This window comes from Eurosta solidaginis, chromosome 5 (genome assembly GCF_040869045.1).
Source record: "Eurosta solidaginis isolate ZX-2024a chromosome 5, ASM4086904v1, whole genome shotgun sequence".
Classification (NCBI taxonomy): domain Eukaryota; kingdom Metazoa; phylum Arthropoda; class Insecta; order Diptera; family Tephritidae; genus Eurosta; species Eurosta solidaginis.
In genome coordinates, this window is record NC_090323.1 from 143799127 (window position 1) to 143822491 (window position 23365).

General features: G+C 36.1%; 1 protein-coding gene across 9 annotated transcripts in view; it reads right to left on the reverse strand.

The window, feature by feature from the left end:
• The window catches only part of barc (RRM1_TatSF1_like and RRM2_TatSF1_like domain-containing protein barc), a 121713-nt gene that overhangs the window by 11733 nt on the left and 86615 nt on the right, over window positions 1–23365 (reverse strand). For all 9 annotated transcript variants that reach the window (XM_067789669.1, XM_067789662.1, XM_067789661.1 and 6 more), the window contains 2 exons: window positions 1482–2854; window positions 1216–1418 (listed from right to left, as the gene is read on the reverse strand). In XM_067789669.1, the coding sequence (XP_067645770.1) occupies window positions 1216–1418; window positions 1482–2841 (1563 nt within the window). In that variant the 5' untranslated portion in view covers window positions 2842–2854. The remainder of the gene's footprint in view (window positions 1–1215; window positions 1419–1481; window positions 2855–23365) is intronic.

Genomic DNA, 23365 nt, shown 5'->3' on the forward strand with positions numbered 1-23365 from the left:
ACAAAGATTAAATCAGTGGTTAATATAATGTAGGATTACTTAACGTTTAACAGAAAACGGATGTACGCTCACATAGAATATCCAGCTACCATTCAGAGACTATGGTGACAACTTTTTATAGTATCTTAGTCATTTAGTATACCTCAGCTGCTCACCACCACACCAATGATAGGTAGTCTCACCGATTAACACATCTACACCGACATTTTAAGCCACAATCTACACAATAGGGGGACTCATTTAACCTTATAAATGCCTTATAAAGTGTGTAAATGTATAAATTTATCTAGTGCGTAAACGAACTGTCAAATTTTGTATGAAAAATCATTTACATAAACTCAAAGGAATGCAACCTTGCAAACATAATTGCCGTCCTTTTCATCAGAAATCTCTGACATCAGCAAGTCGTTTACAAGAATTTCTTAGTAAAGATGTTTTAGTTTGGATTTTTCACTTAATCTTGGCATTTTTTAATTTGTATAACAAACATTTTTTTGGCAATAATCGACAATTAAGTCTATCAAGAATATTACTAGGAGCGTTCATATAACAGCGTGTTTAAATGGATATAATTTCACACCTTATAAATTTATCGGGCCTGTACTGGATTTCGATTCCAACCACTTTATTCGGAATCGAAATGGATTGGTGTTCTGAATATCGATTCCAACCAGACTTGGTCGATTTGAAAAGTTTTGCCTCTGAGCAGTCGGAATCGAAAGAAATTAGCCTATTAAGCACAGATAATTACATTATTTTCCAACAAATAAGTTTTATTAAATTATTCATTTTATTTGGAAGATTTTTAACGACTTTTTGCTGGACTATTTGTTTAATTAGTATAACAAATCTTAATTTGAAAACCGACGTGTTCTCAATTTCGATCGATCAATTTTTGCGATTTTTATGCACGTCTTCTTGCCTCTGCATTTCCGAAAACCATTGGTGCTGGCATTTTGTTCGATTTTTTGCACAATTTTAATTTAACTAAAACCAAGATAAATAAAAACAGCTGTTCCGCTTGATTATTGACTCGAAATGAAAACGATTCGAAATCGCCCTCGAATCAATTTGTTTCAATCGGAATTGAGAACACCAAAAAGAAATCGACCTCGTTTTACTTTGAGTTTTAATTGTTTTATTGTTGAGCAATAGATAATGTGAAGTTTGAAATTTTTGTCCTATGTGATTGCTTTTTAAATTTCGCTTACTCACCTTAATATAGTCGCATAAGCCGTCACCTTTTAATTGACCATCGAGCTCAGAATATAGTTTCAGTTTATATTTTTGTGTTTGTTGATCGCGCATTATCATACCACATTTACTCATAAGCTCTGCAAACTCATCCAACGTTATGTCCAATGGCAAATTTGATACATAAACTTTTGTGTTGTGATCCGGATTAATTTCAAACCACTCTATAAATCATTTGAAATTAAAACTAGAATTGTAACAACAAAATTCAATTTCAATCCACTTACTTGGTGGTTCTTGTGCTTTTCGCTTAGCGCCCGATCCTGTTACGCCATCAATATTTCCCTGCGCCATCGCTTCTGCACCGGCTTTCGCCTCTTCAGTCATACGCTGCAATTCCAGCTCCTTCAGCTCCTTCAATTTTTCTTCTTCTTCAGCCTTGCGTCGTTTTTCCTCCTCGGCTGCGCTTGTATTATCTATGAAACCATAATTCATCTGATAATGAGCCATGAAATCATCATCGATCTTTGGAAACCAAGCATTCTTCGTTGTGTCCCAAAAGAACACGGTACCATCTGTGTCTGTATAAATGCGTTGTCCGTTCTCGTCCATATCGTACGTTACATTTGAGGGATCAAAACTCGATTTTGTGTCGGTATTTGCAGTTTTCACTTTTGGTATCCATTCTCGTCGTTCAGCATCCCATTTGTAATGTTCAGTTTCTGTTGTTTGGGTTTGTATTTTAGGTATCCACTTTTGGGTTTCATTACACCATTTATAATGATCATTTTCATAGGGATTAGCACTAAACGCAGTGCCCTCAGTGTTACTTGAATCGGCAATCCAATTATTTTCAGTTGAGCTCCATTTATAGCGGTATTTAGTATTGGGATCAACATAGATGGCACTGCCATCTGACTCATATGTCACGTGTTCAGCATAATTAACATCCACACCTTCATCAGTAGAAACCGCCGGAGAAGATACAATCGTGTTATCATCTTTATCAGCAACGTCCGGAGTTTTAGGGTCTGTAATCGATTCTTGCGCTCGTTTTCCGTCTGATTTTTCATCATCACTTTCAGCATTTGATTTCGAAACCCTTAATGTTTCTTCTTCTCGTTGTGTTGAGTTCGTATATGTCGAGTTTTGTATTGGGTTTGCAGCCCCCGCAAACCCATCTTCGCCGCTTTCTGGAACTTGTGTAGAACTTCCCAAATCGGAGGATTTTATTCTACCACCTTCACCATCAGTTATTAGCCTCGGCGTTTTCAAAGATTCTTTTTCGGACGTATTTGTATTTACCTGCAATTCTGTAGAGTTTTCAGTTTCGGCAAAACCTTTTTCACTGCTTTTCGAAATATTTTTTGACTTCGATGAGTTATCTGCTGAGAGTTCTGTAGAGCTATCAGCCTCGACTGATTTTTCCGCAGTGATTTCAACAACATTTGCTAACGTTTCAGTTTCGAACGTTTCTTCTTCCTTTTCTGCATCTATATTTTTTGCGAAGGTAGTTGAAACAGTTTCTTTGGATGATGGTGATGGCAATTCAAACGACGCTAAAGAAACTCCTTCGCTTGGTTTACTTTCTTCATTATCAATCGCCTTCGTCAGATTTTCTGATAAATTTTCTATGTTCTCACTCATTTTACATTTTTATCTGAAATTAGGCAAATGGATCAAAATTGTTTATGATATAATATGATAGCATATCTGTGAAATATTTAAGAAATTTTGTAAATATAAAAATAAAGTAAAGAAGTCTAGTATTATGAAAACATTCAACCCATACCCTTACGTACCACGAGTTTTAACGAATTCTTAGTTCGGGGGACCACCGTAGTGTGGTGGTAGCGCCATCCGCCTACTACGCCATGAGTCTTGGGTTCAACTCCCGGGCGAAGTAACATCAAAATTTAGAAAAAAAGTTTTTTTCAACTAGAAAAAGTTTTAAATCGGGGTCGCCCTCGGAAGTGATTTGGCAAACACTCCGAGTTAAACATGTAGGTTCGTCCCGCTAATTTGTAGGGAAAATTTAAAAGAAACACGACGTAAATTGAAAGAAAAGCTCGACCCAAATCTCCTCGGAGGTAAATCGCGCCAAGAAGTATTTTTTTTTTTTTAAGTTCGGGTGGTACCTATCTTAGTATAGCCAATTGTGTATTTATGTTTTTCTTCTACGCGTTTCCATTGATATTTTAATCTTCTGCAGGGGCTATTTAATACAAGAACGGAAGCATAATTATGAAATTAAATATTACAATATTCAGAGCTGGGTAGTAATGATTACTTCGGGTTTTTATTATCGTCGATTTCCCATTACAAGTATATGGGAAAGTAATCAATTCCTGTAATGTCTGCCCCAATAACTTCGAAAGGAATTGAAAAGTTAATTGAAAGTTTTTCAATTACATTACTTATAAGTAATGCCAAAATTTATTAGGAATTGCTCATTCCTTAAATGAATTACAAAAGTAATTGAAAAGCTCTAGTATAAAATAAATATTTTCGCGATTCAAAGGGTGACTGAATGTGGTCTACTGCAGGTACATTATTATTACGAAATTGAAAGTATCAAAATAAATTTGTAAGTGTGCTGTATCTACATATATAGAAACCCTCCTATGACAGAGGAAAAAAGGCCGTCCTTACTTAATGTTTCCAAATGCATTCAGTTACCACTCACAAGAAAAATCGAATAAAATAATGAAAAATGTGACCCGAAATTTAACACAAAAAAATGTTGGTGTAAAAACTGCCCTATGTGGTGTTCTATATAAAAACACAAAAAAATGTTGGTGTAAAAACTGCCCTATGTGGTGTTCTATATAAAAACCAAAATAGTGTGATGTTCATCCCCAACAAGTGTTGAAAAAATTTTTTTAAAAATATAATTGAAATTATCTCTATAAGCGCAAAACTCGGGAACCGTTGGACCGATTTTGCCAATTCTTTTTCAAAACATTCCATGAAGTACGAGGATGCTTCTTACGGAGGGAAAAGTTTACCCGGGAAGAGGACCAGAGGTCGACCTATTCTAAATAAAATAGTGTACGGTGCGATTTACTTGAAATTTGGTATAGGGGCACTTCTCTGACTAGCTCTTTATTTGAGAAACTTTTCTTTGCGGGAATTCGACCAAGGTAATACTTGAGAAACCCTTCATTCCGAGAAATGGACCAATCTCATTTTTTGTGCAATTTGTTTGAAATGTATTGGTTTCCCCACTCCCCAATCCCACTCCCACTCCAACTTCCGCTACAATTCCCATTTCCACTTCCAGTCCTTGTCGCACTCTCCCTCTCCCCGTCTCACCGCAATTTCCTCATATATGTAATATCGAATACCTGCTTCACCTGGCCGACCGATTTCAATATCTTTGTTGGTTTAAACCTTTACGAAAAAACATGAAACTAACGTAATATTTAAAATCGCTTTAATTTTTATAAATAAGCTAAAGATAGATGACAGATAAATTCTCCTGCCGATAATATTCTTCCCTGTGATGGTATTACTCTACCAGTAAACAAAGGCATTTGTTATATTGTAGCTTCAGCGAAAAAAAAATTTACTTCTTGTCTCTCCCCATATTTAATATCTGTCTCTCCTTCGTATCTTCTCGCTTTTACATTATCGATTTTTCTCTCTCCTACTTCCACTTTCTTTCCCTTCCCTCAACCTTCCTCTATTTTTTTCATCTCCTTCCTTGCACATACTTCCTCTTCTTCCCATCTTCCCCTCTCACTTTTCTCATTTTATCTCCATTCCCTACTCAAACTCTCTCCCTTCTCCCTAACCCTCCCTTCTCTTTCTTCTCCTCTATTATTACCACTCATATGCCTTATTTTCCTTTTTCGAAATAGGCAGCCTTTAAACCAGTAAACAAAGGCATTTGTTATATTGTAGCTTCAGCGAAAAAAAATTTACTTCTTGTCTCTCCCCATATTTAATATCTGTCTCTCCTTCGTATCTTCTCGCTTTTACATTACCGATTTTTCTCTCTCCTACTTCCACTTTCTTTCCCTTCCCTCAACCTTCCTCTATTTTTTTCATCTCCTTCCTTGCACATACTTCCTCTTCTTCCCATCTTCCCCTCTCACTTTTCTCATTTTATCTCCATTCCCTTCTCAAACTCTCTCCCTTCTCCCTAACCCTCCCTTCTCTTTCTTCTCCTCTTTTATTACCACTCATATGCCTTATTTTCCTTTTTCGAAATAGGCAGCCTTTCGAAAAAGGAAAATAAGGCATATGAGTGGTAATACAAGAGGAGAAGAGAAGGGAGGGTTAGGGAGAAGGGAGAGAGTTTGAGTAGGGAATGGAAATAAAAATGAGAAAAGTGAGAGGGGAAGATGGGAAGAAGAGGAAGTATGTGCAAGGAAGGAGATGAAAAAAATAGAGGAAGGTTGAGGGAAGGGAAAGAAAGTGGAAGTAGGAGAGAGAAAAATCGATAATGTAAAAGCGAGAAGATACGAAGGAGAGACAGATATTAAATATGGGGAGAGACAAGAAGTAAATTTTTTTTTCGCTGAAGCTACAATATAACAAATGCCTTTGTTTACTGGTAGAGTAATACCATCACAGGGAAGAATATTATCGGCAGGAGAATTTGTCTGTCATCTATCTTTAGCTTATTTATAAAAATTAAAGCGATTTTAAATATTACGTTAGTTTCATGTTTTTTCGTAAAGGTTTAAACCAACAAAGATATTGAAATCGGTCGGCCAGGTGAAGCAGGTATTCGATATTACATATATGAGGAAATTGCGGTGAGACGGGGAGAGGGAATGGGAGTTGTAGTGAGAGTGCGACAAGGACTGGAAGTGGAAATGGGAATGTGAAGTGTAGCGGAAGTTGGAGTGGGAGTGGGATTGGGGAGTGGGCAAACCAATTTTCGGGCAGAAAAGTCTGCGGGGTACTCTAGTAATAATAATAAAAAATGCTGAATGTTACTTCGGCTGCGAATTGAGCCCAGGACGTTTGATGTGAAAAGCGGATCACGCTACAGCCACACCATAGCTGTTTACTGTTCTGCCATTAATCAACACAACGAACAACAGCGTTGACTCCGAAATTAGTTTTGATATAACTCCGAAAAGTGCACTTTATTTTTTCATCAGCCGCAGGAAGTTTTTATACACGAATTAACTTGTAGTTTTTCAATTACTTTAACAATTTCTTTGAGGAATGGAATGGAAAATTCGAAAGTACTTTTGCCATTCCTTGTAATGTAATTTAAAAAAAATTTGTATTGCATTACCAATTCTTTTCGAAAATACTGTGTAATATTTTTTCAAAGTATTTTTATTTTTTATTTTATTTTTCAATTCAATTACAAAAAAACTCGAGCCCAAAAAAAATAATATACTTTTGGATGATTCTTTGAAGAATTGAAAATGGATTACATTTTGCACTTTGCTGTGGAAAATAAGAAAACAGCTTTTTTCAATTACCGAGGAATGTAATTGGCAAAGTAATGGAATTGCATTTTCCCAGCTCTGACACTTTAATTCGACTAAGAATATGCCCATGATGAGTGAAATCATCCAATTAGAAAGCCGGTTGTTATCGTTTTGCCATTCACGAGATGCTTCGAGCTTATGGCTTATAATTTGACATCAAAAAGTTCCATTATAATTGGGAAATATGATTATCGAAGGAAACAAAAAATGTTGCGTTTAATCATGTTGCCGAATTGAAAGGGGCCCAAATCATGAACGCTAACACCAACGATTATACTAAAAAAAAACTGTTTCTGCAATCAACTCCGCATTACGCTTAACTGACGTCATTTAAGAGTAATTTTTTGAAGATTATTTAATCTTAGAAGTAGCGAGTTCGCAAACAATCCATCATTGCGTTTAGTCGGAAGTCACACAAAATAAATTTATTCAATGAAGTTTTTGTACTGCTAATATGAAAATGCGTAATTACTAATCAGACATGAACTGTTGCAGGAATAAATTTAATTTCAGTTTGCTGTTTTGCCAAGGTTAATGAGCGAAATCGACGTACATACATTCGTAAATTGTGGTGGCCTTGTAATTATAAGCGGCTTCCCAGGACGATTTTAGTTTTTTTAAGCGCAAATTTGAAACTTATACTAAGGAAACGTAAGGAAACAAACAGTGGGTTTACCATACCACAAATAGAAATAGTAGATCAGTTCTATCGCTAAGAAATTAGTACATTTCAATACACTTTTAAAAACGCAAAATCTTAAATTTGCCTCAAGTTTTATTAAATCTGCATTAAAACAATAATAAAAATTATTTTAATTTTTACATATACATACATATATACATCGTCGGCGAAACGGTAAAGCTGCTTACTCCATTCAACAAAATTTTAGAGTAGAACGGCATAACTCAATTGAACGATTTAAATGAATATCGTGGCTTTTCAGATTTTATTTAGAGTTAGCAACTTTTATTTTTAGTAATTTACACACGATTCTGAACATTAAACACAACCTTTCATTTTACCATCATGGGATAAGGTCGTCTCCCATTCCATCGGTGTAAAAAATAGTTTTTATACTCAGTTGAGCAGAGCTCACAGAGTATATTAACTTTGATTGGATAACGGTTGGTTGTACAGGTATAAAGGAATCGAGATAGATAGAGACTTCCATATATCAAAATCATCAGTATCGAAAAAAAATTTGATTGAGCCATGTCCGTCCGTCCGCCCGTCTGTCCGTTAACACGATAACTTCAGTAAATTTTGATGTATCTTGATGAAATTTGGTATGTAGGTTCCTGGGCACTCATCTCAGATCGCTATTTAAAATGAACGATATCGGACTATAACCACGCCCACTTTTTTGATATCGAAAATTTCGAAAAACCGAAAAATTGCGATAATTCATTGCCAAAGACGGATAAAGCGATGAAACTTGGTAGGTGGGTTGACCTTATGACGCAGAATGGAAAATTAGTAAGATTTTGGACAATGGGTGTGACACTGCCCACTTTTAAAAGAAGGTAATTTAAAAGTTTTGCAAGCTGTAATTTGGCAGTCGTTGAAGATATCATGATGAAATTTGGCAGGGACGTTACTACTACTATATATGTGCTAAATAAAAATTTGCAAAATCGGACGAAGAACACGACCACTTTTTAAAAAAAAAATTTTTTAAAGTCAAATTTTAACAAAAAATTTAATATCTTTACTGTATATAAGTAAATTATGTCAACATTCAACGCCAGTAATGATATGGTGCAACAAAATACAAAAATAAAAAAAATTTCAAAATGGGCGTGGCTCCGCCCATTTTCATTTAGTTTGTCTAGAATACTTTTAATGCCATAAGTCGAATAAAAATTTACCAATCCTTAAATTTGGTAGGGGCATAGATTCTATGACGATAACTTTTTTCTGTGAAAATGGGCGAAATCGGTTGAAGCCACGCCCAGTTTTTATACACAGTCCACCGTCTGTCGTTCCGCTCGCCGTTAACACGATAACTTGAGCAAAAAGCGATATATCTTTACTAAGTTTAGTCCACTTACTTATCTGAACTCACTTTATCTTGGTATAAAAAATGGCCGAAATCCGACTATAACCACGCCAACTTTTTCGATATCGAAAATTACGAAAAATGAAAAAAATGCCATAATTCTATACCAAATACGAAAAAAGGGATGAAACATGGTAATTTGATTGGTTTATTGACGCAAAATATAACTTTAGAAAAAACTTTGTAAAATGGGTATTACACCTACCATATTAAGTAGAAGAAAATGAAAAAGTTCTACAGGGCGAAATCAACAGCCTTTGGAATCTTGGCAGGAATACTGTTCGTGGTATTGCATATATAAATAAATTAGCAGTACCCGACAGATGATGTTCTGGATCACCCTGGTCCACATTTTGGTCGATATCGCGAAAATGCCTTCACATATACATCTAAGGGCCACTCGCTTTTAAAACCCTCATTAATACCTTTAATTTGATACCCATATCGTACAACACATTCTAGAGTCACCCCTGGCTCACCATAATGGCGATATCTCGAAAAGGCGTCCACCTATAGACCTAAGGCCCACTCCCTCTTAAAATTCTCAGTAACACCTTTCGTTTGATACCCATATCGTACAAACATTCTAGAGTCACCCTTGGTCCACCTTTATGGCGATATCTCGAAAAGGCGTCCACCTATGGAACCAAGGAGTGAAAAGTTTGGATTTTTAGAAGACAAGTTGAAAGTGTGGAAATGAAAAGAAAAGTTGCTACTTTGATGTGCAAACCTTAAATCTCTTGTTTATTCGATAAGTTCTTTGTCTTATATAGTAATTTACTTAACCTATACATTCATAAATATCTTAATACTAATAACTAAAAATATGTACATTGGAAATGGGGTATGAGTACATGTATGTTTGTATACAGTCTTTGTATACATGTAGGTTTTGTATATGTTATTTAGCTACGTCAGCAGATCAATGTGAGTACTTTGACTAAGGCTATGCATACACGTAGGTTTGTAAGTTTGTATGCCTGTTCGCAACATTGGCATATCGATGCGCTTGTTTTAGTTGTTTCCCATAATGGGTTGTATGTAATAATTAGCTGTGAACGGATAAGGGTATCATATTCGGCATTCCATTGAAGTTAGTTAACCGTCTGGGTTAGTTCAATAATTTATGTTGGAAAATATTGTAATATGATTATTACTAAAATATATTTGGAGTTCATGATGCGTATTATTGCAAGTGTGTTACACTGGGTTTGAAGCATAATGCTACATTACAGTGGGTATGCCGTATAATGCTACACCATCCGCCTTAGAAAAAAAAGTGTTATATAATTCTTTGTGAACAATTGTATAAGACTCTTTGTCATATTTTCAATGATTTTGATTTTTTTTTTTTGTTATTTGATATTGTAGTGAAAGAGGTTGTTTGCTTTGCTTTCGATCTGCTGACCTTGCTATTTTTATTGCTATATTTATTGTTTACATTTTGTCTTATGCATATCCCCCTTTTTTTTCAAAAATGTTTACATTTTACATATATATTTTTTTTTGTTTTTGTACAGGTCCTTTTTTTCGAAATTTTAAATTTTTAAATATAGAAATTTTTAAATTTTGCTTATTTTATTTATCTTGTTTATTTCATTTATTTTATTGCCGGATTTTAAATGTGTCGACCCATCTAAAATCCGCTTGTCTTTAGAAGCTTTTATTAATTAATCGGGTAAATTGGAATGATTATTTGTTAAATTAAAAAAAAAGACATTTTAAATGGGTTTAAGTCTATTCTTATGGATTATTAGTTCCTTATCCCTATTGTTCTTATTACCGGACTCCCGTCTATATGGTATTAAAGTAAAATTGTTATTTTCGTCGATTTTCTTTACTTTATACCGTCCTTTATATCTATGGTCTAGCTTATGGCTATCTTCTTCTCTTACTAATACTAAGTCTCCTAATTTTATTTCCTTACTGGTGCTACTTTTATCATAATTAATTTTTTGTTTTTCCTTAGCTTCTTTTACCAATTTTCTAGCTCTTTGTTGTGCTATTTGAAGTCTATATTTAATTTCCTTATCATATGCCTCGTGATTATATACTGGGATTATTTTATTCTCATTTAAGAATTCATACATCAGGGGGTTTTTCGCAAATATAAGCTCATAAGGGCAATAGTTGTGTACGGTCGATGGGGTCGTGTTGTAGCAGTACGCGAAATATTTTAGGTATTCATCCCAATCATCTTTGTCACTGGATATATATGAACGTACATATTCATTAAACGTTCTATGACTACGCTCTACAGTGCCCAAAGTTTGATGATGGTATGGTGTTGAGTTTTTGTGCTCAACTTTTAGCAATTTGCACAGTTCTTCGAATAATTTATTTTTGTATTCGGATCCCATATCTGTTAGGATTGTTTTCATGGGGCCATAAATCAAAATGAAATGCTCGAATATAGCTTTAGCAACTATTAGCGCATGTTTGCTGGGGACTGGGATTGCTACCAAGTATTTTGTGAGATCGCATATAATGGTAACTGCGTATTCGTTTCCGTTTATTGACCATGGCAATGGTCCAACCGTATCGATCTGTACTATATCGAAAGCTCTCGGAGGTGTCTCCGTTATTGTCATTGGCTCTTTTATATGCTTACTTATTTTATTCTTATTGCAGTGGATGCAGTTATTTACGTATTTCTTTATGTCACCTCGCATATTTTTCCAGCAATAGTTTTGTTTGATTTTCTTTATCATGCGATTTATTCCTGGGTGGCCACCACTAATAGGATCGTCATGATATTTCTGCAGAATTTCTCTAATTTTCCCGGGACTAGTCACGTACACAACCTCTGGGGTTAGTGCAATTGTTAATTTTTTGAGAACCCTATTTCCTAATTCAATAAATTTGCCTACTCGAGTACAATTTCTTTTACACAATTTGTCCCCTAAGGACAACTGTATCTTTTCAAGTCCTAAATTGGCGGCTTCTTTTTCGAGCCTGATAAAGAATTGTCCTAAGTCAATTTTATCATCTACAATTAGGTTGCTTGTATTTATAGTGCTACAAATTTTCTTTCCCTTTTTGAAATATAATTTCGGGGGATTGAAAACGAGCCTGACATGTCTTTTTACTTCAAATTTATTTAGCGCTTCATATATCTTGGGTTCTCAGTGTGACTTTCTTGAATTTTAGTATTATTTGGTATATTTTTACTGTTGATCTAGTTGTGACTTTCATTATTTTGCATGCTTCCACTGACATTTCTTTTAAATTTGTTATGTTGATGCGAGACAATGCGTCCGCGATGTGATTTTCTTTTCCAGCAATGTACTCCACTTCGAAATCATACTCCTCTAAATCAAGTCTTATTCGTGTTAACTTAGATGAAGGGCTCTTCATCGAGAAAAGGTAAGTTAAAGGGCGATGGTCGGTTTTAATTTTGAATTTTCTACCATAAACGTATGGTCTGAAGAATGTTATGGCCCAATGGATTGCTGCTAGTTCTTTCTCTATTGTAGCTTTGTTTGTTTCGCCTTTTGTAAAGGATCTAGAGGCGTAAGCGATTGGTAACTGTTTGCCATCATGTTCCTGGCTAAGGACTGCTCCGCAAGCATACCCACTAGCGTCTGTTGTTATGCAGAATTCTTTATTGAAGTCGGGGTATTGCAAAAGTTTTGGGCTGATTAATGCTTCCATTTAAATAGACAAAAGCTTTTTGACATTCTTCTGTCCAGTCGAAGGAAACATTCTTTTTGCAAAGCCTAGTTAATTTTCTTGAGTATTCTGCGAAATTCGGTACAAATCTTCTGTAATAATTGCAAAACGCTACGAATCTTTTAACTTCATCTGCTGTTTTTGATGTTGGGTAATTTTGAACTATCTCAAATTTGCTTGGGTCGGGTAGTATTCCCTCCCTTGTGCATTTATGTCCTAAATAAGTTACTTCTTCGCTGAAGAATAGGCATTTGTCTGGATGTAATTTTAAGTTGTATTTTCTACAAGTAGCAAAAACATCTCTTAAGTTTTTCAGCATATGTTTTTCTGAACACCCTAGTACAACTAAATCATCCATATAGAGAAATGCTTGGGATGGTTTGAGGCCTGCAATGCCAGTGTCATCATTCTTTGGAATGAGTTTGGTGCTACTTTTAATCCATAGGGTAGTCTTTTAAATCTATATGTACCATTTTCTGCTGTGAATGAGGTTATATCTCTAGAATCTTGGTGTAATTCTATTTGGTGAAAACCTGACATAAGGTCAAGGCATGAAAAATATTTTGCTCTTCCAAGTTGGTCTAAAATATCATCAATTCTTGGAAGTGGGAATTTATCCGCTGCTAGTTTTTTGTTTACTTGTCTGTAGTCAACTACCAGTCTCCATCTTTTTTCAGTATTACCTGGTAGTGATTTTTTAGGTACCAGTAAAATTGGGCTGTTGTACTCTGATATTGAGGGTTCTATAATGTCATCTTCGATCAATTTATTAACCTGTTTGCTTATTTCCCCTTTTTGAGTTTCGGGCAATCTATAACTTTTTATGTATACTGGGGTGTCATCTTTCATGTGTAATTTTTGCTTATAAAAATTATTAGAGGAGATTGGTTCTGTTTCTAGTGCAAATATGTCTATGAATTCTGTGCATAATGAGGTTAATTCTGAATTGGCAAATTTTGGGAAATTTTTAGTTAATCTTTTTAACTTTTCTGTGTCATTGCTTTGTTTATTGCGTGTGTGTGTTTTAATTAAATTGTAGTCGTCTAAATTTTCTGTATGTATTTTGTAATTTTGAATAGTTGTGTTTTTATGTGTGGTATTTGTAATTCTGGCAAACGTTTGTTCTTTGTTTGTAATTGTGTTTGCTATGAAAATTCCTTCAGATAATTGTTGATGGGTATGAAGATGGTTTTATTATCAGAGTTTACTGTTACTTGTCTAATGACTTCAGATCTAGCAGGGATCGTAATTGTGTTGGCAGACAGATAATTTGTTAGGCACATTGTTATTGTTTGGGGAAAGTCATATGGTCTTAGGATTAGTTTATCCTCATTTTGCTATAATCTAGAATTCAATTATATTTCTTTATAAAGTCCAAACCTATTATTCCATCACACGGTATTGGAAGGTCGTCTTCTACGACGTGAAATTTATGATAAATTAGAAGGTCATCGCCTTTTAAATCAGCTTTAATTGTGCCTAATGTACTGGTTATACCCTGACCAATGCTCTTTAAATCTGTTATTTGTTCTGTATTTATTTTTGTATGATTAAGTACTTGATTCTTTTTAATTATGGAGATATCTGCTCCTGTGTCTACTAAGAAATTTGAAATTGAGTTATTTAATGAAGTTTTTGTAGATATGTAACTATTTAAGTGTAGATTTAGTACACATATTTTTCTATCTACTGATTTTGAAGTGAAGTTTCTTGGTTTTCCTGCTGGGTACAATTTCGAACGTTACGGGTTTGATTTTGGGTTTGTGCTCCTCTTTGGGCATTATTGTTTGTTCTTGAATTATTATTGTATCTTGGCGGTGGTCTATATCTTCTGCCTCGGTAATTCCCATAGTTGTTACTTCGGTAACCTCCACGGAAACTACTTCGATATTGATTTTGTTGCCGTATATTTAAAATTGCATTCGAGCTGCCCATGAATTCCGTGCAGCTGTTTGTGAATTTTGAGATTGCGTCGTTCATTGTTGTGAACGTTCCTGCTTGCATTATCATTTTCACTTTGTCATTGGAGCAGTTTTTACACATGGACTTTACTGCTGCTTGCGTCGAGTATCTCGTTGCTAAGTCTGGGTTAAGTCCATCCGAAATATAAGCTCCTTCCAGTGATCTAGTGATTTTTTCTATTTCAGCAGTATACTGGTTTGCAGTTTTGCTGCGTTGTTGGATGTTCAGGAGTTTGGCTGTTAAAACTTCTACCAATTCTCCCTTTATTGCTGTTTTTAGTTATTTTTTTATTTGAGCAATTGTATTTTCGTCACTTATGAAGTTCCTTGCCGTGCCTTTTAGCTTTGTCTTTATCATTGTTATCGCTAAGGCTTCATGGTTATCCTTGATTTGGTCTAGAATATCAAGGGCATCTAAGAAACTGTGTAAATTTTCAGGCTTGCCATCAAACTCTGGCAGCACTGATGAGGCAGTTTTGATAAACTCTACTACCGTTTGTGCCATTGTGACGTTTGAGTGGGTTATTCAGTGGTTTATGATCTTCCACTGATGGGTTTTGGCTAAATGATGGTGAAGGGGTACGGTTTCTTGAAGGTTCAGTTAGAACGGAATTAAAATCTATTTGGAAACTTTCTTCTATAGTAGTTGTTATAGGAATTTTGATGTTATATCTTGCTAATGAAGATACTAATTTATCCCGTTGAGAAAATTTGTTGAGCCTCTTTTTGGTGATCGTCAGTAAGTATATGATTTACTTTATTAATCAATTCTTTTATAACATTTAAGGCTTCTAAAATTATGTTCAAATGTTTTGCTATCGTTTCTGTTTTTATGGTAGTATTTTTGCTTATGCACTTGTATGATTTATCTGCTTTTAATTTTTCTTCTGTTAAATTATTATGGATTTCTTGCCATGTATTCATTTCTAACTTGGCGGAAAAGGGACATTCTAAATTTGAAGGGTTTTTATAAGGGTCACTTAATCATTCCAATTTACTAAGAAAATGTTAACGTTTATTTGTATTATTTATTATTATATTTTTTTTTTTTAATTTAAATGTTTAATAATGTTACATTACAGTGGGTGTGCCGTATAATGCTACAGGAGCACTCCCTTTTAAAATACTCATTAACACCTTGCATTTGATACCCATATCGTACAAACATATTCTAAAGTCACCCCTGGTCCACCTTTATGGCGATATCTCGAAAAGGCGTTTACCTATAGAACTAAAGCCCATTCCGTTTTAAAATACTCATTAACACCTTTCATTTGATGCCCATATCGTACAAACACATTCTAGAGTCACCCCTGTTCCAACTTTATGGCGATATCTCGAAAACGCGTTCACCTATAGAACTAAGGCCCATTCCCTTTTAAAATACACATTAACACCTTTCATTTGATACCGATATCGTACAAGCATATTCTGGAGTCACCCCTGGCCCACCTTTATGGCGATATCTCGAAAAGGCGTCCACCTATAGACCTAATGCCCACTCCCTATTAAAATGCTCAGTAACACCTTTCGTTTGATACCCATATCGTACAAACATTCTAGAGTCACCCTTGGTCCACCTTTATGGCGATATCTCGAAAAGGCGTTCACCTATGGAACCAAGGAGCACTCCCTTTTAAAATACTCAACACCTTTCATTGTCTTTTGCCAAGAGGTAAATGTAAGCCGCAAGTTTAAGTTGGCTGATCACTGCAGTGTATTCCAAGCGGAAGTTGCTGCGATTAAGGATGCGGTGGATGAAATTCTATCCAGCGCTACTACGGTTAGGGAATTTAACATCTACTCTGATAGCCAAGCGGCTATAAAGGCCTTGAGCTCAACTACAGTTCGATCGAGGGTGGTCTGGGAGTGCCTGACCTCACTTGCGATTGCATCGAATTATTTTACAATTAAGATTATCTGGGTCCCGGGCCATAGTGATATTCCGGGTAACTGTCAAGCGGATCTCTTAGCCCGAATCGGTACAACTGAACCGGATGAAGATGGCTGTAGGGATTTCGGGATTCCGCTAGCCACCTGTGGATTGCTCTTCCATAGCTGGGCCTCGAGTCAGCTCAGCGAGTCTTGCAGGGTAGCAAGATCTTTTTGGCCGAAAGTGGATGGCAGGAGGTCTGCTGAAATAATTGGGTTCATTAAGGCTCACCTATCAATGGTCATTGGGGTTTTGACAGGGCACTGTCCCATGGGTATCCATGCGGTACGTCTCAATATATTGGAAACTCCATCCTGCTGCAGTTGTATGGAGGATGATGAGGTGGAATCACCAAATCACTTTATGCTTCATTGCTCAGCTTTTGCCAGAACTAGGCGAAAGTATTTCGGTCGCGACTCACTTGTATCTCCCGAGGAGCTATCCAAGGTTGAGATCGGGATCATTCGGAACTTTATCGTTGCTACCCAACGATTCTCTAAGTAGTTATTCTACGTCACCGTTTTTTTAGTTTATTATATGTGGTATCACAACGGATCTTCATGTTGTCCGAGTGAGCTTCCCCTATCAGGGAAGCTACCACCCAACCTAACCTAACATAAGCCATGCTGTGAACTTAAAAATCGTTACTGTCACCCTAAGAATAACGTTAAAATAAAAGAAACCTAGATCTAAGCAGCGATCAACTCAACAAATTGCAAGATTTAGAAAACTGACAGCTCCTACCATGTACGCCAATGCAATTTTTATTTCTTACATTTTCGTTAATAAGTTAAGGTATAAATTAGCCGAGCATACAGTTCGATAGGCCCGGAGGTACCCATAGCTTATAAATTTCAGATTTTTGAGTTAGCTCTCTATTGATTTATGTGTGATATGCGCCGCGAGGGAAGCTTACCTTGAAAATTAGGTGACTACTTACTTAATTGGCGATTAACTGTTTAAACGTTAACATTAGCGGATGGATTTGCATAATGTTAAAAGTTGATCGCAGTTAAAATTACCAATAAAACCAGAAAAATTATATAAATTGATTGAAAATCTGTACTTTTTACAGAATATTGTTAACTTTAGACCCACAGTTTCTCTTCTGTTCAATACAATAAACGCGATTTGATGATATAGCATATTGCTTTAATAAAATATTATGTTTTTTCGGAAGCGAACCCCAATTGGCCCCCGGAGGATCCCGAGGGAGTTAAATCATCCGAAATGGCCCTCTAATGGCCCCGAAGTCATCCCAAAATGCCCCCGGGAGGATCCCGAGTGTCCAAGATTAATCTGAAAATGATCCCGCGAGGACCCCTAAATAACTCTCATACGATAACGAAGTGATCCATAAATGACCCTCAAATGAACCCTGGAGGATCCCGAAAGTCCCCAGAATCATCCCGAAATTGCTCCAGGAGAACCCCAATGGAGTCCCCGAAGTTATTTCCAAAATGACTCCGATAAGATCCCGAGGTGTTCAATAATCATACAGAAATTACCCAGGGAGGACCCCGAGAGAGCCCTCAAAATCATCCAGAAATGACGCCCAAATGACCACGGGAGGACCCCAAGAAATTCCACTAAATCATCCCGAAAGGTTTCTCAAACGACCTCTGATGGCCCCAAGGGAGTCCAAAAATTATCCTATAATGACTTCGGGCATATTCTGAGAAATTCAACCAAATCGTTCATAAATGACCCCCAAATGATCCTGGGAGGCCCCTAAGAGTTAGGTTGAACTGGCCGGTCCATGAGGACCTCACATAGACTTAATGAATCCGTAATGTAACCAGAAGTTTATTTAACGATCAAACTGAAAACCCCTATCAAAAACCATGACCTATGTTATAAAATAGCTCCGTCCTCTTGACAAATACTAGAAGCCTTCTAGGACCTATGCCACTTGCTGCTTCTAGATCTTACAACTGTATCACTCCTAATAGCTGGAGTCTTACTCTGGCAAGCGCACCTAGGGGTACGTTCAGTAAGTGTAAGTTTTAAAATCTACACTTTATCTTCATAAATTTGTATGAAAGAAAAATGTACATTCCAAAACCCACACTTACTTAATACAACCCCTGGAGATCCCACAAGTGATCCTCAAATGACCCTGGCTTAACGCAGGATCGAGTGGGAAGAGAGTCGCACAGTCGATTGTAGTAGGCATTGGATCAGAAAATTTTATTTTATCATAAACAACATTCGTAAACTTCTAACAAACCCATGACGGAACCATACAAGGTGGCAGCACGGTGACATACCTACAAACATTTCCATGTACTTTGTTTTCGTAAATCGATGGATTAATGTCAAAAACGTACTGCGCCGGAAGAAATCCGCTCTCAACGTGCAGCCACCTTGTATGCTTCCGCCATGATCTAAAATTACTGTTCGGACGTTTCAAAAACGTGCCTTGTATTTGAGGTGGCCTAACATTTTCTTAATATTTTTCGCTAAATTCTTGATACATGAAAATGTTGTAGGAATGGTAAATAAAGCATTATCAGAGAGGATAGATAGAATAAGAGGAGTCATTTAAATTTTTATTTGTAATGTACCTGATTGGCGGTTATTAGAAAATTGCCTTCTACACATTTTTAAGAAGTTTATATTAATATTTATTAAACTATTTTATGAGCTCGAGGCCTTATCCAAATAAAAACGCAGTATAAATATTTTATATTTGTATTTTTATTTTATATTCGATATTTCGACTTCAGTCTGAAGTCATCATCAGGACTGTGAAACAAACCAAAAACAAAAACAAAAATTATAACATTTTCAAATATCAACCATAAAACAAATATCACTTACACAATTGAGTATGTTATACAGACTAACCATATTTGCGAAAATTAAGATTGTTGGAGACAAATAATCATACAAAAATATAAACAATATTTCAAAGCACCGTAAATGTAAACAAAATGTTTGCAAAAACAAAAGTACATGGAGTGGCTTAAAGTATGACATATAAGCATACATATATACATATATCATCTGATTTTCCTATTGTTGTGGGAGACATCTTCCTACCGCGAATTGTTGTTGCCTTAAAACTAAGTTCCGATACACATGTGCCCAGTGGTCAGTGTCCGCTTTAAAATTCATCCTAGCACTATTAGGGGTGTTCGCTATATGAAGCATTTCCAAAGTAAATCTTTTATTATAATTTCTCTCCTCCTGTAAAATAGTTACATTATCGAAGTCTGGATAATGCCCCGTATCTTTACAATGGGCTGACAAGGCCGTCTTATTTTCTGAATAATTGTTTCTTAACTTAATATTAGATCTGTGAGCGGAAATCCTTGTCTTGAGTTTTAATTTTGTTGTCCCCACATATACCTTGTCGCATACGTGGGACCCGTCACCATTACACGGAATTCTATAAACAACGTCGGATTTCTCATGGTTTGGTATTTTATCTTTTGTACTGCTGTAGACCTTTCTAAGAGTGTGATTATATGTCGATGCTATTTGGTGTTTTTCCCGATTGTAAATATTTGAGTATTTTATTCGGTTCGTTACGACCGGCACATGTACTACTAATTTATATATTTTATCTCCCGAAGTTTGTCTAATTATATCATTGTTCAACATGATCACGGAATTTCTGAGAAATTTGTTGATTATCTTTATGGGGAATTCATTATTTCTCAGTTTCTTTGACAATTTCGATATTCTTCTTGTGAAAAATCTTGTCACTTACTGAGAGAACTCTTCTTATGAAGTTACTCGCTGTATTTATAATAGTTCTATTTTCGTGTTTTGAGTTAAAGTTTATGAGTCTACCTGATGCGGTCGTTCCATCCTTTTCTATTGTGAATTTTATTGATTTGTTGCAGCTATTAAGATTCTTAAGCATATTTTCCACCTCCTCTGGCCTCGAGCTCATAAAATAGTTTAATAAATTTTAAAGATTAAAGGCCAATAATAATTTTTTAAAACATTTTATATTAATATATATGGCGATTGTTTGAATGGATGGTTTAATTAGTACAATCCCTTAAAACAATCAAAAATACCTCATGAAAATTTGGAGAGGCAATTTAAAATTACCCCTCAAATTGGACATTACAAATAAATTTCACAAAAAGTATGAAATGACGTCTCTTATTCTATCTATCCTCTCTGGCAATATACATGAATTGTAACTGCATATATACGTAGCTTTGATATCTGCAGCGATGTTTTTTGTTGGTCAGAAATTGAATTGGAAATGTTCCGACGTCTTGTTCGGCCGTTCCACTTTTTTTTTTATACCCTTGTCTTTTCAAGCAAATAACAAATGGCACGTTCATATTTTAATGTAATTTTTAAACTTACCTACTCAGATATGAGAGATTCTGTTTCTAATAAATTTATATAGAAACTAGAAGACCTGGCAGACGTTGTCATGCCCTAAATTTGGCCTATCTGCATACATTTTAATAAGCTTTTTCCGTCTGACTCTGACCTCCCCCCTCCCCTCTCCACTTTTTCCTAATCCTTTTATTCACTCCACCCTCCGTCTTTTTCGCTTCATCTATCTCCATCTTCGTCTCATTCTATCTCTTTCTCAATGTCCTTCTCCTTCTCTCTTTTCTCTTCTCTCAATTTCTTCTCATTCTTCTGCATCCCTTATTGCCTGTCCCAGAGGGTGGTATGTATTTTATTCCAGTCCCAGTCCCACTCCGAGTCTCAGTCCCAGTCCCAGTCCTAATCCCCGTCCCAGTCCGTCTCCGTATAATATATTACTCTGCACTAAAGCACTCATCAACAGCTTTCATTTGATATCCATATTGTAAAACACTGTCTAGTCACCCAGGGGTATAAAAATTACCCTCTACTAAAGCACTCATCAACAGCTTTAATTTTTTATCAATATTCTATAAACACATTCTAGGGGTACTCGGGTCAACGTTTCGGCCTATATCTCGAGACCCTGTACGTCGATCGCAACCAAATCTATGTAGTAACCACCGCGTGATGTTTACGCAACTTGTGTTAAAGTTTGAACAAAATCGACGGACGCATCTCTTCAAACACCGGCGACCATCTAACACACATTTTAGCCTTTCTTTTCATATATATAGATTTTTATTTTTCACACTTCACTATAATATTAAAACGAAATGCAGATTTTCGTTGCTTTTGAAATTCGGCTTAAAAATTGCACATGGAACAACTAAAGACTCTCCTGAATTAAAAAAAATTTCATAGTACCTCTAAATCGCGGGCCCCCTTAGAAGCCCCACCCTCTCGGCGGGCCTGGTGATGTGCTATACTTGATATCATTCGCTATAATATTTTTTATTGATAAGCTCATTTTTTAATTAAACACCAACCAATTACGCGGAAGTATATCCGCACCCTTGAAAATGTGAGTGCCGGTGCGTATACGTAACATATTATTATTGCGTATAAACAAATAAAAAAAATTGCAATAAAATAATATTGCGACTATAAACTGAGATATAACCTATCCTATATTTCAAGTTAGATCAAACTGCACACGGGGTGCAAAAAAAAATTCAAAGTCGGTTCAGTAGTTTAGGAGTCCATCGCGGCCAAAGATTGTGACACGTGATTTCTATATATTAAGATTAGCAGACCCGACAGACGTTGTTTTGCCCTAAATTTGGTCCATCTGCATACATCTTAATAAGCGTTTTCCGTCTAACTCTACCTCCCCCTCTTATATTTTTCTTAATCCTTTTATTCACTCCTCCCTCCGTCTTTTTCGATTCATCTATCTCTATTTCGTCTCACTCTATCTCTTTCTCAGTCTCCTTCTCCTTTCCTCTTTTCTCTTCTCTCAACTTCTTCTCGTTTTTCTTCATCCCTTATTGCCAGTCCCAGAGGCCGGTATGTATTTTGTTCCAGCCTATTCCGAGTCCCAGTCCCACTCCGAGTCTCAGCCCCAGTCCTAGTCCCAATCCCAGTCCCAGTCCGTCTCTGGTCTAGTTCCCAGAAAAAAGGATCGTAAATACTAATACAGGGAAATTAATACACCAAACTTCAGGCAAATCGAATAAGACGTACATATGTATACAGGTATGTGGGTATTATTAATTCATATCTTTATTTCGGCTTCGCATGCTTATTTATCAGTTTTGCCAGGTTGATGCGACTAAATCGAATATGACAATGGAAATTACGTAAAAGCTCTCAGCAACAGCTTTCATTTGCTATCCATATTACACACACATTGTAGGGGAATCCATGTCCACTTTTTGGCCTATATCTCAAGACCCTAGTTACCCAGCGATATAAAAATTACTCTGTACTAAAGCACACATCAACAGCTTTCATTTGCTATCCATATCACACACACCTTCTAGGGGTATCCGGGTCCACGTTTGGATCTATATCTCGAGACCCTAGTCACCCAGCGATATAAAAATTACTCTGTACTAAAGCACACATCAACAGCTTCAATTTGATACCCATAATGTAAAAACACATCCTAGTGTTACCCTGATCCACGTTTGACCTATATCTGGAGACCCTAGTCACCAATAGGTATGCAAATTACCCTCTACTAAAGCATCCATCAACAGCTTCAATTTGATACCCATAATGTAAAAACACATCCTAGTGTTACCCTGATCCACGTTTTGGCCTATATCTCGAGACCCTAGTCACAAATAGGTATGAAAATTACCCTCTACTAAAGCATTCATCAACAGCTTCAATTTGATACCCATAATATAAAAACACATCCTAGTGTTACCCTGATTCACGTTTTGGCCTATATCTCGAGACCCTAGTCACAAATAGGTATGAAAATTACCCTGAACTAATGCACTCCTCAACAGCTTTTATTTGTTATCCATATTGTATAAACACTATTTGGGCGTACGCGGACCCACGTTTTGGCCTATATCTCGAGACCCTAGACACTCAGAAGTACGCAAATTATCCTCTACTATAGCACTCATCAACAGCTTTTATTTGTTATCCATATTCTACAAACATATTCTAGGGGCACCCGGGTCCACGTTTTGGCCTATATCTGGAGACCCTAGTCACCAATAGGTATGAAAACTACCCTGTACTAAACTCATCAACAGCTTTCATTTGATACCCATATTG